At 38.4% G+C, this 16833-nt stretch overlaps 1 protein-coding gene across 2 annotated transcripts; it reads right to left on the bottom strand.

Annotated features, from left to right (window-relative positions):
* Nucleotides 1-9704: 9704 nt before the first annotated feature.
* On the bottom strand, nucleotides 9705-14623 carry LOC144307761 (testis-expressed protein 13C-1-like). 2 transcript variants are annotated; one of them, XM_077887741.1, is made up of 4 exons: nucleotides 13906-14623; nucleotides 13556-13618; nucleotides 12658-12709; nucleotides 9705-11903 (listed from the first exon to the last, which is right to left on the bottom strand). In XM_077887741.1, the coding sequence occupies exons 1-3, from the start codon at nucleotides 14432-14434 to the stop codon at nucleotides 12705-12707; spliced, it is 597 nt and encodes a 198-aa protein (XP_077743867.1). In that variant the 5' UTR covers nucleotides 14435-14623; the 3' UTR covers nucleotides 9705-11903; nucleotides 12658-12704. The 2 variants fall into 2 exon arrangements, with proteins under 2 accessions (XP_077743867.1, XP_077743866.1); XM_077887740.1 differs by having other exon boundaries at nucleotides 9705-12709; nucleotides 13906-14622.
* Nucleotides 14624-16833: the final 2210 nt, after the last annotated feature.

Below are 16833 nucleotides of genomic sequence, written 5' to 3'. Positions count from 1 at the left end.
GTATGTTTCCTAAGGACACACACCAATACCAAAATGGAAACATCAGACAATGTACACTCCTAATCCTAATTAAACCAAGAAGTAACCTAGTCTATCTCCCATCTTCACCTATGCTCAATTGTCTAGCATAGCTTACCAAAGAAAGTGGTTATTCCATAAAACTCCTGAAAGAAAATGCAGGCAGTAATCTCTTGGATATTGGCCTTAGCAATATTTTTCTAGGTTTGTCTCCTCAGTCAAGGGAAACAAAGACAAAAAGAAACAGAAGGGACTTCATCAAACTAAAAAGCTTTTGCCCAGTAAAGTAAACCATCAACAAAGCAAAAAGACATTCTACTGAATGGGAGAGGATGTTGCAAATGGAATATCCAATAAGGGGTTAACATTCAAAGCATGTAAAGAACTCATACAACTCAATACCAAAAACAAAAACACACCCAAAACCCCAATCCAATTAAAAAATGGGCAGAGGACCTAAATAAACATTTTTCCAAAGAAGACACACAGATGGCCAACAGACACATGAAAAGATGCCTAACATCACTCATCATCAGGGAAATGTAAATCAAAACCACAATAAGATATCATCTTATACCAGACAGAATGCTTATTATCAAAAAGACAAGAAATAGGGGCACCTGGGTGGCTCAGTGGTTGAGTGTCTGCCTTCAGCTCAGGGCGTGATCCCAGGGTCCTGGGATCAAGTCCCTCATCAAGCTCCCGGCAGGGAGTTTGCTTCTCTCTCTGCCTATGTGTCTGCCTCTCTCTCTCTCTGTGTCTCTCATGAATAAATAAAAATAAAATCTAAAAAAGAAAAGAAAAGAAAAGAAAAGAAATAACAAGTGTTGGTGAGGATGTGGAGTAAAGGAAACCCTTGTGCACTGTTGGTGAGAAGGTAAATTGGTGCAGCCACTATGGAAAACAATATGGAAATGCCTCAAAAAATTAAAAGTAGAAATACTATGTGACCTAGCAATTCCACTCCTGGATATTTACCTGAAGAGAATAAAACACTAATTCAAAAAGATATATGTACCCCTATGTTTGTTGCAGCATTATTTATAATAGCCAAGATATGAGAGTTACTAAGTATCCATCAATAGATGAATTGATAAAGGAATTGTGGCATATATATAATGGGATATTGCTCAATCATAAAAAAAGTGAAATCTTGCCATCTGCGACCACGTGGATGGACCTAGAGGGTATTATGTTAGGTGAAATAAGTCATAGAAGGGGAAATACCACATGATTTCACTTATATGCTCTAATAAACAAAACAAATGAGCAAATGAAGAAAAATGGAAATCAATTTGCAAATACAGAGAACTGGAGGTTGCCAGAGGGAAGGGGGTTGGGAAGAAGGGCTGAAAAGGTGAAGAGGATAAAGAGGTACCAACTTCCAGTTATAAAATAAATAAGTTACAGGGAAGAAAAGTACAGTATAGGGAATATAGCTGATAATATTGTAATAACTTATTATAGTGACAGGTGCTGACTATACTTATCATGGTGAGCATTTTGTAATGTCTATAATTGTCGAATCACTGTGCTGTGCACCTGAAACTAATACAATATTGTATGCCAACTGCACTTTAACAAAAAATAAAAACTAAATAAAGTGGTTATAAAATATTTACCAGAGAAAAACAGCAAATACCACACATAACAGAAAATGCCCAACACTTACCATCTCTCTATAAAATTGATCACTATAGAGTCCAATCAATTTCTAATCTTTTCTTCCTAGGGATAAATTAAACTTCTGACAAAGTACATCTCTCTTCCATTGCTCCCACATTGTGAGATAAGTGTCCTACTTTATGTATGAAACATCTCCCTCATCTTATTTTTATTTTCTTGTCCTACCTGGGCCCAGGAGGAAGAATGCCTGGACAGAAACTATGTCATTTATTTCTTTAGCAAGTGCAACAACAGCTACAAAGCAGCAACCCAGAGTACCTTCGTGAAAACGGATGGAGCTCCTTTAATATGTTCCAGGCTGTGGGAAAACTGGCTCTCTTATAATGCATTGTTTCTGGGAATGCAAAATGAGTCAATGCCTATGGAGGGGAATTTAGCAATAGCTAGCAAAATTACAAATGTTTTGCCTGTTGATCCAGGAATCCTATTTCAGGGAATTTATCTTATAGATATGTCTACATGAATGCCATATGCATATGTTTATTCCTCAAAGCATCATTTGTAATAACTAAATATTGGGAACTATTAGTGTCCATCAGTAGGTGTGGTACAGTCACATAATCAAATATTACACAGGTTAAAAAGTGGGGAAGGTTATTTTTGAAGATTTTATTTATTTATTAGAGAGAGAGAGAGAGAGAGAGAGAGAAAGAATATGAGTGGCAGGGGAGGGGCAGAATGAGAGGGAGAAGCAGACTCCCTGCTGAGCAAGGAGCCCCGATGCAGGGCTCAATCTCAGAATCCCAAGATCATGACCTGAGCCAAAGGCAGATGTTCAACTGATTGAGCCACCCAGGTGCCCCCAAAAGTGAAGAAAATTTATACGTACTGATATTAAGTGATCTTCATTACTTACTAAATGACAAAAGAAATCAGAGTATATTTTAGACTACATAGATGCTACCTTTTGTGTAAGGAATGGTGAAAATAATAATACATATTTATATTTGAGTGTATATGCATAAAGGAATATTGAATGGATTTTTAAAAAATCAGATATGTTTATAGGAGCTGCAGGGTACAGTAGGGAAGGAGTACATAGGCATAGGCTGACAGTGAGACTTCTTAATATTGTCTTCCTATTTAATTTTGCTCTTTGAAACATTAATGAACAACCTATTCAGAAAATAATTTTAAAGACAAATTATCCTATTATAACATAGCATGTGAGGGTAAGTTTCCAAATTTAATTTTATGCAGCTAATATAGCCTCGACATTAGCATCTCATAAAGGTAGCCTAAAAAAGAAAAAAATGCATGGGGCACCTGCACCTGAGTGGCTCAGTGGTTGAGTGTCGCCTTCGGCTCAGCTTGTGATCCCAGAATCCTGGGATCAAGTTCTGAATCAGGCTTCCCACAGGGAGTCTGCTTCTCTCTCTGCCTATGTCTCTGCCTCTCTCTCTGTGTCTCTCATGAATAAATAAATAAAATCTTACGTATATATGTAAAATAGAAATATTATAAAACCATATAATTTAGTCTAGCTACCAAACCTCAACAGGAAATAATTTGTGAATATAACTAAAGGGTATATGGGAGTTACTTATACTATTCTTTTTAAAAAGATTTTATTCATTTATTCATGAGAGACAGAAAGAGAGAGAGTGAGAGAGAGAGGCAGAGACACAGGCAGAGGGAGAAGCAGGCTCCATGCAGGGAGCCCGACATGGGACTCGATTTCGTGTCTCCAGGATCGTGCCCTGGGTCAAAGGTGGTGCTAAACCGCTGAGCCACCCAGGCTGCCCACTTATACTATTCTTGCAAACTTGGGGGGCACCTGGGTGGTTCAGTCAGTTGAGTCCAACTTGGGCTCAGGTCATGATCTCAGGGTCCTGGGATGGGTGGGGCTTTGCACTCAGTAGGGAGTCTGCTTGTTCCCCTGCCCCTCCCCCCACTTGTGTGCTCAATGCTCTCTCTTACCCTCTCCCTCTCAAATAAATAAATAAAATCTTTAAAAAAAAACTCTATTCTTGCACATTTTCTAACCATTTGAAATTATTTCAAAATAAAGAGTTCGAGTTCAAAAAGAAACCTTAAAAATAAACTAGGTGATTCAGATGCACTAGATTGTCAAGAAAATATGTACAATGATTTAGTAATTAAGAGAAGCTAATCTCAATTCAGGAGAAGGGAACATCTCGTAACAGATCCTGGCACAATTGGTTATCCATTTGTTGGATCACAATGTCATACCATAATCAAAAATAAATTTCAGATGGATCAGATTTTATTCTGAAAAAGAGAAAAAACAAAGGAACTTGGAGATAGAGACAAGCTTCTTAAACTAATCAGAAAACTAAAAACCATAAAAGATAGGATAGTCCTTTTGGTCTACAAAAAAATAAAAATTTTTCTCTGATTAAATACAATATAAATCAGCTCAAAAAACAGAAGTTGAGGAAAAGTACTTCAGCATAAATTCAAACATACACATTTATAATATACAAAGAGCTTCAATAAATGGAAAAGTAAAAAGGCAAAGAATTCACTATTAAATGTGCTAAGAATGAAAAGAGACATTATGTGGGAAACAAAATTCAAAGAACCAACAAAGTTATAGAATGATACTTAACTTCTCATTCAATTAAATGCAAATTACCATATGATGGCTCAGTCAGTTAAACATCTGACTCTTGATTTCAGCTCATGTCATGGTCTCAGGTTCATGAGATTGAGCTCCAGAATGGAGTCTGCTTAAGATTCTCTCTCCCTGGGCAGCCCCGGTGGCCCAGCAGTTTAGCACCACCTTCAGCCCAGGGCATGATCCTGGAGACCCGGGATCGAGTCCCACATCAGGCTTCCTGCATGGAGCCTACTTCTCCCTCTGCCTTTGTCTTTGCCTGTGTGTGTGTGTGTGTGTGTGTGTGTGTGTGTGTGATGAATAAATAAAAATAGAATAAAAAAAAGATTCTCTCTCCCTTTCCCTCTGCCCCACTCCCTCTCTCTAATAAAAATAAAATAAAATAAAATAAAAACAAATTATCCTGAAAAATAAAAATAATTCTTTACTCACAAAACTGGCAAAACAACAGCAACAAATGCTGAGTGAGCAGAGAATGGAGAGAAAAGGTCCTCACGGAAGTGGCCTGATGATGGAAATGGAAATTGCTAGAGTCTTTTTTTGGAAGAAATAAGAAATACTCTTTGATTTTCCAATTCTGTACATCTATCATAACGAACTAAGAATAGCACTATGTATAGATATGTGTAAAATAATTCTTATTATCCTATGGTTTGTCGTAGTAAAATCTCTCAATGACTATCACCAGGAGATTCTTGAATAAATTGTATCATGAGTGCTATTGGCATCATGCCTACACAGGACGTTCCTCCTTCTGTCCCTCCTTTTAACAACTAAAATTTGGCTTCCATCATGAACAAAAGTGCCTCTATGGGAGCTATGATATCCAGCACCAGATGTCAAGGGACCTGGGAAGGGTCCTATCTATCTGTGCAACAGGTAACAAGCAAACAGACTGGGTTTGGGCTACAGAACCAGCAAGAGCTAGTGAACTGGCCCAAGATCCTTAGCTACAGTTGGCAAAAACCTACAGAACACTGATTTGGGCAGACTTCTGTAGATGAGGAAGCCCTTGTACAAGTTCAGGCTTCCCAAGGAGAGATTCCAGCATTTCACTGCATCTCTCTACATAGGAGTTTGGATGCTGCACAGGACACTGCTAGAGAAACCCATTTTTCTTCTGCAGCATGCAGAGTACCGGGAGGAGGGAAGAAATCTGGAATGAGGCAGATAATAATATCAGAAGGCATTAAAGTGATATGGATCCTGTGGACCATGTTTAGGGCAACTATAGGAAGCCTACCCGCAAGCCACTAAGATCATCTGAAGATTGGCCCACCTGGCCTGTGGGCATATCCAATGACTTGAATGTTTAAGCTACACTTCCCACCTCTGCAGCTGTCTCCTTGTGCACATTCTTGAATGTGGTGGCAAGAGTGAACTACAATAAACAGGGAGAGTGCTCAGAAAACAGGCCAAGTTCTGTGGGCACTGGAGAAACCACAAATTTAGACTATAGCACCACCTTCTGGAAAGAAAAGAAAGATTTCCAGCAGCCAACCCAACAGGTTGTAAGATCAAGAGAAAATATTTAAGCTAAAGAATTCTGCCAAAAGAAGGAGCAGGAAGCATGGGGCAGGTGTATCCATACAAGTTCAGTGAAAGCCCCAGATATAAGCAGATCTGATAAGCAGTTGAGCGCCTACCTGAAAGCAACTACTAAAGACTGAAGGAGATGCTACTTTAAAAGCAAAAAACCCAACACAAAACTTCAAGGAACATGAAGAACCAATGAAACATGACACCACCACCACCACCAAAAACAACAAAAAAAAAACAACAAAAAAAAAACCCTTAATAATCCTCCAGTAATCAAACTTAAAAACATGGAATTCTGGGGTTATTCACTGTAGAATTCAAAATAGCTATTTTGAGAAAATTCAATGAGCTACAAGAAAACACAGAAAGACAATTTAACAGAATCAGAAAACAATACATAAACAGAAGGAGAAATTTAACAGAGATAGAAATCATAAAAAAGATCCAAACAAAAATTCTGGAGCTGAAGAATTCAATGAATGAAATATGAAAATGCAGTAGAGAGCACCAAACAGAAACACCAATAGATCAAACAGAAGATAGAATCAGTGAGCTAGAGAATAACCCAGTCAGAGAAGAAAGGAAAAAAAAGAAGGCAAAAAATGAAGAAAGCCAGGTGATCTGTAGGACACCATCAAACAAGCAAATATCAGAATCATTGGAGTTCCTGAAGAACAGAGGGGGAAGGAAAAAATAAAGTTTATTTAAAGAAATAATAGCTGAGAACTTTCCAAATTTCAGGATAGACTTGAACATTCAAGTTCACAAAGCTAATAGATTACCCCATTATCTCAATGTAAAATGACCTTCTCTAAAGATGGATTATAATGAAACTGTCAAAAATCAAAGACAAAGAGAGAATCCTAAAAGCATCAAGAGAAAAAAAAAAGATTATAACCTACAAAGAAAGAAACCCTTGTTTATATATATATATGTATATGTAACATATACATATAACTCCTTTTTAAGACAATGACAGAGGGGATCCTTGGGTGGCGCAGCGGTCTGGCGCCTGCCTTTGGCCCAGGGCGCGATCCTGGAGACCCGGGATCGAATCCCACGTCCGGCTCCCGGTGCATGGAGCCTGCTTCTCCCTCTGCCTGTGTCTCTGCCTCATTCTCTCTCTCTCTCTGTGACTATCACAAATAAAAAAAAATAAAAAAAAATAAGACAATGACAGAAACAAAAATGGGCAGATTTTAAAAAACTATTTCAAAATGAAATGCACATGTGATAATATTACATAAAATGTGAAATATAAAATTCTATTGATAATGAATCCTCAAACATAAGTAGCCTAAAAAAAATGAAAACTGATTTCATGGCATTTAGGATTTTTTTCTTGAATTTCTGCTTTAGTAAGAAAATGACAAAGATAATTGATGGATGCATTTTCAAGCCAAGACATTACGAAAATAACACTAATGAACTAAGCTCAATATCCTGATTCAAAATTGGACAAAAGGTATGAACAGGTGTTTATATATGTGTCTCTCACACAGCCCACAGACAGTCACAGGAAACTAAATTCTGTCAGCAACCTGAAGGAGCTTGGAAGAGGATCCAGTATCAAATGAGATTGCAGTCCAATTTGACATGCGCCTTGATTAAGCCTACCCTAATTGTGTAAGTCGGTTTGAGGATTTTTTATTTTATTTATTTTCTTTATTTTATAAATTTATTTTTTATTGGTGTTCAATTTGCCAACCTATAGAATAACACCCAGTGCTCATCCCGTCAAGTGCCCACCTCAGTGCCCATCACCCAGTCACCCCCACCCCCCGCCCTCCTCCCCTTCCACCACCCCTAGTTTGTGTAAGGCTTTGGCCACAAATCTCAAGTTATTGTCCTGGACTACATCCAATCCTTGAGGGACTCTTCCCTCCCCACCCCAATAGTGCAGGAATAGAAGGCCAATCCTTTCCCCAGTTCTCTAGGGACCTACTTGTCCTCAAAAGTGGGCAATCATCTCTTTGCAAATGCATCCCTTTTACTAGATTAGCACCAGGGAAGAAAGCAAGACAGAGAGACAGAGACACCAACGCACATGATCGCCTAGAATAAGCAGTCCAAAGGGAAAGATTTAGAGAGTAGAGAAACCATTTTCGACATCTTTCCTTTCACAGAAAGATCCGCCTCTCAGTACTGCCATTAAATGATGTCCTCTTTCTTCGGCTTGACCTACATTCGCAGTCTTCTTTCTAATAAGCAGTAAGGAGGACGTTTGTAGACTTAAGCTCTTCCTGAACATGCAGGTGTACTGTTAATAATCACCCACCCCCACTCCCCACCACTTTATCCTTCCCTTTTAATTCAGTGAGCTAGGACTATAAGCAAACAGGATATTAGACGTCCCATTGCGGGAGTAGATCAGTAATAGTCCAGAAAAGTCATATCTATAACCATCACAAAGCTACTTCTCCAAAACACGACATGGTTCTTGTATGTTCAACTGGGTCCAGTTGGATGGACAACACAGCTTCTCGAAGACTTTACACACAATTACCTTTGATATTGCTCCTAGAAGTCTCATAAATGGATCTGAGTAAACTTCAATAACATCTACCTCAAGATTATCAAGATTCTATGCAAAGAAGTTATCTATTGGTCTACACTTCATGTCAAATTACACAGATATTAGCCTACTGCCTAGTCGAGATTGTCAAGTAAAACAAAATGCAGCAAACAGTCTAAGCAATAAGAAGCTCACATTATGAAATATCTCAAATGTGGGACACTTGAGTGGCTCACGGTTTGAGCATCTGCCTTTGGCTCAGGTCATGGTCCTGGGGTCCTGGGATCGAGTCCCGTATCAGGCTTCCCACAGGGAGCCTACTTCTCCCTCTGCCTCTCTCTGTGTCTCTCATGAATAAATAAATAAAAATCTTTTAAAAAACCCTCAAATTTGCCATCAGTCTATTTAAAACAACACATCACATTCATAGTAACTATTATTAGTTAAATTTCTTGTTCCCTTAGCAAAAGGCCTAACAGAATGAATACCCTCTCCTACATTCCCAAAAGCCAGTTAAGTCCCACCATATGTGGGACAAAGCCACGAGACCCTATTCCATTTCTTCTGATGACATTCGATTTCGACCAGGGATTTTCATTCATGTGACTCGAGTTTGGGTTTCTCCTTTCATCTGGCAGCATCTTTTACTGAAGCTGACTTTGCTCCTTTTTTGCACATGCAAAGATTGAATATCCCCACCCCAAGTCAGTCTTCTACATAACTTGTCTAAGTGCTTTAATTACTAGGACACAAAAATATCCCGACACTGGCCTTATACCTGCAAAATCACAGATAAATCAGCTGAGTTCCCAGAATAAAAGAAGATTTTTCAATAAATTTACAATCTAAGAATCAATTCCCACAACTTCCCAAGAGAAATTGATCATTTCATAACCCCACACATATTAGGTTCTGGACCATTCTTATAGCCACAAATCAAAACAGAAATTAATGATGTTTCAGGGAGGGGAGCAGACAGAGAAAATAACTTTATAGGTGTTTGACTTTTAAGAGAAATAATGTGTTGGGATGCCTGGGTGGCTCAGTCGGTTAAGCATCGACTCTTGATTTCAGCTCAGGTCATGATCTAAGGGTCGTGAGATCAAGCCCTACATGGGGCTCTGTGTTAAGCATGGAACCTGCTTAAAATTCTTTCTTTCCCTCAAAAAAAAATTATTTCTCTCCCTCTTCCTCTGCCCCTCCCCAGCCACATTCTCTCAGTAAAACAAAAACAACAAAACAAAACAAAGCAAAAAAGCAAAAAAGAGAGAGAGAGACATAGTGTTGTGCAAATATGCTGATCTTACCCTGCTTCCTCTAAGACTTCTTTCCATGTGGCAATAACAACACACAGAACACATGAAGAAGTGTGGATTCACAATAACTGGTTTATTCATGCTAGCTATGTTCATACCAGCTAGATGAATATCAGACAAGTATCATACTCAAAGATACTATTGAGCATGCAAGCTCAATAAACTGGTCACAAAAAATGGAAACACACTAGCATCCTCCTTAGGTTGATCTTCACATATTTTGCTGACCAAGAAATATTGTTAAATCCACTCATTTATAACATTTTGTTTCTAGTAATATAACATACAAAAGATTTCAAAACCTTTATAAACTCTTTAACCCCAGAGATTCTCAAATTCCCAAATGCTACATTTTTATACTGAAGAATATTACTCCCACCAGTTTAAGACATCTTTCTGTATTTCTTTCCTTACAAAAAGAAGCTCACCTTTACATTTCCCCACATCTTTCTCTCCAAGCTAAAACTAATGCCTTCCTCATAGTGATAAATAATATAGTCCATATGCCTCAACCATCTGTTAACTTCTTCATGGACTAAAAAGTGGAGTGTAGGAGTTGAATGAACTGGGTTGATCAATATATAGCATTTTTATAGACAATATTGTAAATTCTTGTGTGTACTACAAGCATCTTTTAGCACACTTACATCACCTGTGAATCATGAATACCATCATGGATTTATCATTTTTAATGGATTCTATTGTTCCAATAGACTATAATTGTTGCTTGGGGAATTTGTGTGTTTGTGGGTGTGTGTGTGGGGGTGTCTTTTAATGCTCAATTTTCACATTTTGCCCAATGAATGACTTTTTCAAGTGGGTTTCTTTCTCAATGCCCAATATATCACTCTGCCTGGTGACAGCCTTCTCGGGTCTCTTTGTCTTTAGTAGCCCTTAGTCACCATTCTCAGTTCTGTAAATGGCAAGATGTTCCAGACTCATTTTGCCTTTGCCCCCAGATGTGGTGCCAGCTACCCTCTGAAAAGCCCCGGTTCCTTCAAAATGGAGAATAGTTTAAGGAGCCAAAATTTGGGTCCTGGCTGGAGTGGAGCATAAAGTTTTCCACAACGTTACTAGTGATGGGTAAGGTGACTTCAGAGATGTTTAGGCTGACAGAGCAAGAAACTTCCAGGGCAAGAGTACATATTTCTAATTTATCTCCACTTTTTCCAAATCTCTTTTCACTGATCATGATTGCCATGCCATGCTATATATTGCCACACCTAACTCAAACACTCAGATTTCACTGTTGATGACGTTTAAATGCTTCCACTGCCTTGTTCTTCTGTTCGATTCTTCATCCACGGTTCCTGAATGTTGGTCCAAACTGTAAAGGTCCAAATGCTCCTCTCTGCCAGAATAGTCTATACTGTTTTTTTAAGTATTTTTACTTAAAAAGGAAAAGAAATGCCAGCCTCCCTCCAGGTAGCTTTGTCAGAGTTACAAGTAAAAATACATGCAATAGTTGGTACATACTTACACTAATAAAAAACATGTTGTTAAAAAAAAAAACATGTTGTTTATCTGAAATCCCAATTTAACTGGGCATCTTATCTTTTATCTGGACATCCTATGTCTAAGAGAAGAGTAGGGAATCTAAAAGCAGAGGTCATCTAGTGTCCCAGATAAGAGTCCCCTAACACTACTTAATATATATAAACTGAAAACTATTGCCCCTCAAGGCTCTTGTAAAAATCTTTCTAATTTTCATTTTCCTGAGCGAAAATGCGGACCTCAATTTCTTTGAGTCCCTAATTTTGAATATAAGTGTTTTCCCCATTATAACTATTTCATTAGTGTTATTCTATTCTAATTGCTTCTCCCACATATAATTTTGAGTAGCAAACATTAATGTTTCAGTGGCTCTTACATCTATACAGACTTTATCCGTGACCAGAACATTTCATTTTCTTAAAATCGCTCAAAGCAACTTAAAATATTAGAAAACACAATGACACTCATATCAAGAATCAATAAGAAAAAATGCTTTCTTTCTACTATTACAACTTCCAAAGTTCTCAAGCAGTAAATTCATATGGATTACTTCCATAGATTCTCATGACTTTTCATAACATTAACATCTTAAAACACACAACTTGGCTGACAGTCCATTCTAACGAATACTATGCATTCATTTTGCATTGAGCACTCCCTAAAAACAATACAGTCGGAGGCATTTTTACATATTTCAAAATATTTTGTTCCATATTAAAATAAACACAGGAGATTCAGAAAGTTATTGCCACTTCTAAAAAAAAAAAAAAGAAAGAAAGTTATTGCCAAAGAAAAATTCAGTGGAAATGTCCTAATCTTTGCATTAAAATAAACCATGCTTGTTCTCTCATATTTGCAGCTTGTGGTCATTGCACAGCTACCACAGAGGTGAAACATAGTCAGAAAACATAGTCAAACACATTTACATGGTAAAATTTTCCTGTCTCAATTTTTACCATTTCAACTAGTAGCATCAGATTAGAATCCCAAGCAGGAAGAATAAATGAGGGATGAAAATAAACGAACTGAGCATAATATCAAGAACTTAAAATGCAAACAAAAATAATCATAACAAATCCTCAAGAAACTAAAAGGAATGGGAGAAAAATAAATGAATTTGACAGCATATAAGTAATAGAACTGATAAGTAAAATCAGGGGCCAGTTCTTTGAACAGACCAAAGAAAGGAAAAAAAACCCAAAACAACAAAAACTAATCTCCAGCAAACCCACTTAAGGAATGAACAGCCAAAGGGGGGAAAAAAGAATGGGGAACGATGTTAAGCCAAACAAATACACACACACACACACACACACACACATATATATATATATAATTATTAAAACTATATATATTACATATGTAAACTTTAAAAATAATATGCATATATATTTAGCTTAACATAATTATGAACATTTTATTAACATTAAAATGATATATACGTTAAAAAGTATAACGTGTATATAGATAAACAATAATGGTTTTCTGAATAATGAGATTATGCTTACAATTTAATTTCTTCTTTTTGCTTCTCCGCTGTTGCTTACTTTTAGTTTTATACTTTAGAAATAAGAAAAAAGAATAAATTTTAATATGGACATAGAGACAGGCAAAAAAAGGTTCGAAAATAAATGCAACTAAATATTGGAGGACATCGTCTCCGGGTGGTTGGATGCTAATCCATGAATTTTCCAAATTTAAACGAATGCCATTTTTTTTAAAGAGGAATCCCAAAATATATGCACGGTTTAATCTCATCTTAGAAATCAAAATAGCATGTTTCTGCATTCAGGCACACATGTGTTTGTGCGCGCAAACGTCTGTGCACAACATTAGAGGATGGGCAGCTCTGAGCCTTAAGGATTGTTTTTAGGGGATGGTATTTTTATTCTCTTTTTTGTACTTTTCCCCAAATTTTATCAAATCAATAAAAGGACATTTGTAAACAAGTTGTAAACTTAATTTTCAAGATGATTCCATTTTTGTAAGAAATCTATCTAACTGTTATAACTCATCTATGTAGAGCTGGAAGTAAGTAGGTAAATTGTTAACTGCTAGCAAGGTTAAAGATGACTCGTCTTTCTTCCTTTTTGCTCAACCATTTATACATAACACCTAATCAAAAACATGCTCCTGCTCCACTTCTAAATCAGAAGAGGGCATCACGAAATGAATTTGTGAGAATTTAGTGAGGTCCCTAATTGAGGGCAGAGTCCCCACTTTCCCTTGCATAGTGGATTTTTTTACACTGAAAACACTTTTTTCGCCATGCAAAATTCACTGAAAAACACCAGTCACAGTTCCAGTCCCCAGCTTTGCTCCTGGCAGTCTGTCTTGCAGAGCAAGAGAAGTCAGGATCTTGTTTAAACCTTTTGGACAGGAATTTCTTGGTGTGCCAATGCTTACCCTTCCAGCTGTTTCTGGAATATTTCCTAGCAGGAATTGCTGCTGCAGCTTCTGCTGGTCCTCCTGGGAGAAAAAAATGCAGGGAGGAATGAGTGAATAAATAAGAGAACTCAGAGGGAGCAAGGGGTGGCTGCTGACCAGCCTTGGAGCAGGTTCCTAAGACCTCAGAGCAAGAACTCTGTCCTTCCTGGCCACTGCCCCACCCAGGAATCCCCTTCCCCTCCTGTGCTCCTGTGCCTCCCCCCGCAGAGCAGCAGGCCCAGGAGGATAGCAGACTCCGGGCCTACTCCCTTCACGGCCTGCCCCCAACCCCCAGTCACTTGCTGCAGCCTGAGCAAAAAGAAACATACTTAATGTTTGTGCCTGCTTTCTCTTCCTGCTTTCCAGGTCTCCTTGCTGCTTTGAGGACTGAGTGCTTAGCACCCTGAGAAGCTCATTCCGGAATAAATTTCGCTCTTCCTCTACTCCACGGAGGGTTGTGAGACTCTCTTGAAGTTGGAACTGGGCCTTCTCCTTTTCCTTTTCTTGCGCATTTCTGAGTCTGTTCACCATCCCTATCAAGACATTACTAAACAGATTCTGCTCATCCAGCTGATCCTGAAGCTTCTTCACCTTTTCCGCATCTTCCTGCTTCTGCCTCTCAGCCATGTGCACTGCCAGGGCCAGGGTTTTCCAGGCACAAGCCTCCTTGGTGGCTTCTGACACTGTCGAATCAGTCAGGATGTCTCGCAATTTCTTCTCCATATCACCCCAGGATTCGCACATCTGCATCGAGTAGAAGTGCGGACTGACTCCATTTTGAAGTATTTGCTTATTTATGAAATCTACAACCTCCTTCTGAAAGAAGCCGCAGGTTGGATCATTAAAATTTACAGCCATTCTAAGTACAGCCTTCTCTGACCTGCTGGATCTCAGGAAGTACACAGCTACAGGATGTGACCTATGACCTTGACCTCTCAACTATCACCACCCCTTCATGGGAAGTTGAATGCCACCTAGTGGCTTGAGGGTTTAGCCACCCCTGAGTGGAGCCCACTGCTTCTGCGCTGTGTGAGGATAAAGCTGGAGTCCGTGGATGCAGTGGATACAAAGTTTACAAAACAAAACAAAACAACTTGTTTGTCTTCGGCTGGCTCTTCGTGTCTGGGGCTGCGCTGGGCTGGGCTGGCGGAACTGACAGTAAATACAGGTGCACACTGAACATTTACTAAACTGACCTGGGCAATATTAATTTAATAGGTATGTTGTGTTATATCATGCCACAACTAGTTTAGAAAATATATAAAAGCAGGGACTCTTTTACCATTATTACCATTACCAAGCACCTAAGATGCACTGCAGAAATGCAGTAATTATTTTTTAAATTATTTTTTATTGGAGCTCAATTTGCCAACATACAGCATATCACCTAGTGCTCATCCTGTCCAGTAATTATTTTTGATTGGTCTACTTCTTAATTTATGAAAACTTGCTCAAAATTTATATTTTGCCAATTGAGAGTTCATTCATGCGGCATAAATTTGAAACTTACAATGAGTATAATAATAAAAAAATATGAACTATCTTTTTTAGAGCACGCATTGTGTTAGGTGGTAAAGAGATACATAGACCAGTAAGACATAGCCTCTGAACTCCAGTGGCCCCTTTTTCTAGTATAATTTTGAACAGATAAACCTGTTAAAATAGAATTCAAAACTCAGAAAACAGTTCTTCAGCATCATCATTACTATTAAAAGTGAATATTTCTCTCATTCTTTTTTTTGGCAAATGTAAAGACCTATTTCTTTTATTTCTTTTTATTTAAATTTAAATTAGTTAAAAGATAGTGTATTATTATTTTCAGGGTAGAGGTTAATGATTCATCAGTTGCATGTAACACCCAGTGCTCATTCTATCAAATGCCCTTCTCATTAATATCCTTCACTCAATTACCCCATCTTCCCTACATTTCTCCTCCAGTAACCCTCAATTTGTTCCCTATACTTAAGAGTCTCTTATGGTTTGCCTCACTCTTTTTATCTTATTTTATTTTTCCTTCCCTTCCCCTATGTTCATCTGCTTTGTTTCTTAAATTTCACATATGAATAAAATCATAATGGTATTTGTCTTTCTCTGACTTATTTTGCTCAGCCTAATACACACTAGCCCCATCCATGTGACTGCAAATGGCATGATTTCATTCTTTTTGATGGCTGTGTAATATTCCACTGTACATATATGCATCATCTTCTTTATCCACTTGTCAGTCAATGAGCATTTGGGCTCTCTCCATACTTTGGCTATTGTTGGTAATGCTGCTATAAACATCGGGGTGCATGTATCCTTTCGAATCTGTATTTTTGTATCCTCTGGGTAAACACCTAGTAGTGCAATTGCTGGATTGTAGGGTAGTTCTATTTTTAACTTTTTGAGCAACTCCCATACTGTTTTACACTGTGATTGCACCAGTTTGCATTCCTACCAACAGGGCAGAAGAGTTCCCCTTTCAATGAGGCACTTTAAACACAGTGTAGAACCAAACCAGACTTCAGAACAAGGATGGATCCCACAATACATTTTTTCCTGAAAAATATAAATAAATAAATAAATAAATAAATAAATAAATAAATAAATAGCTTGTTTCCATATAAATTCAGTTTTTAACTATAAAAAGTTTACTTCCAGGGCACCTGGGTGGCTCTGTTGCTTAAGCATCTGCCTTCAGCTCTGGTTGTGATCCAAGATCCTGGGATTGAACCCCACATCGGGCACTCTGCTCAGCAGGGAGCCTGGTTCACCCTCTCCCTTTGCCTGCTTGTGCTCTTGCTTTCTTTCTCAATAAATAAAATCTTTTTTTTTTTTTAAGTTTACTTTCATGTCATGGTGGGGCCATGCAGAAGTAGATGCTGAGATGGAGTTGAGAAAGCAAGATGTTTATTATAGGATGACAGCTTTGAAGAGCAAGGGGCAGAATTGGGCAGAGGAAAAGCTGAACTTCAATGCAGCCCAATGCAGCCCAATGCAAGCCCGTCAAACCCTTGGGCAACCCAACTCAGCATGTGGGAGTAAGCATTGCCTCTCAGAACTCACAGCCAACAAGCCAAGAAAGTCAGGACCTTGTACCTCCACTGCAGTCACTAAATGTGAGCAGCCTTAGAAATGGCATAACTGGGGATCCCTGGGTGGCTCAGCAGTTTAATGCCTGCCTTCACCTTAGGGCGTGATCCTGGAGTCCCGGGATCGAGTCCCACATCGGGCACCCTGCATGGAGCCTGCTTCTCCCTCTGCCTGTGTCTCTG

Source organism: Canis aureus, chromosome X (assembly GCF_053574225.1).
Source record: "Canis aureus isolate CA01 chromosome X, VMU_Caureus_v.1.0, whole genome shotgun sequence".
Lineage (NCBI taxonomy): Eukaryota > Metazoa > Chordata > Mammalia > Carnivora > Canidae > Canis > Canis aureus.
The sequence above is the reverse complement of the archived record's forward strand: the minus strand, read 5'-3'. Positions and strand labels throughout refer to the sequence as shown.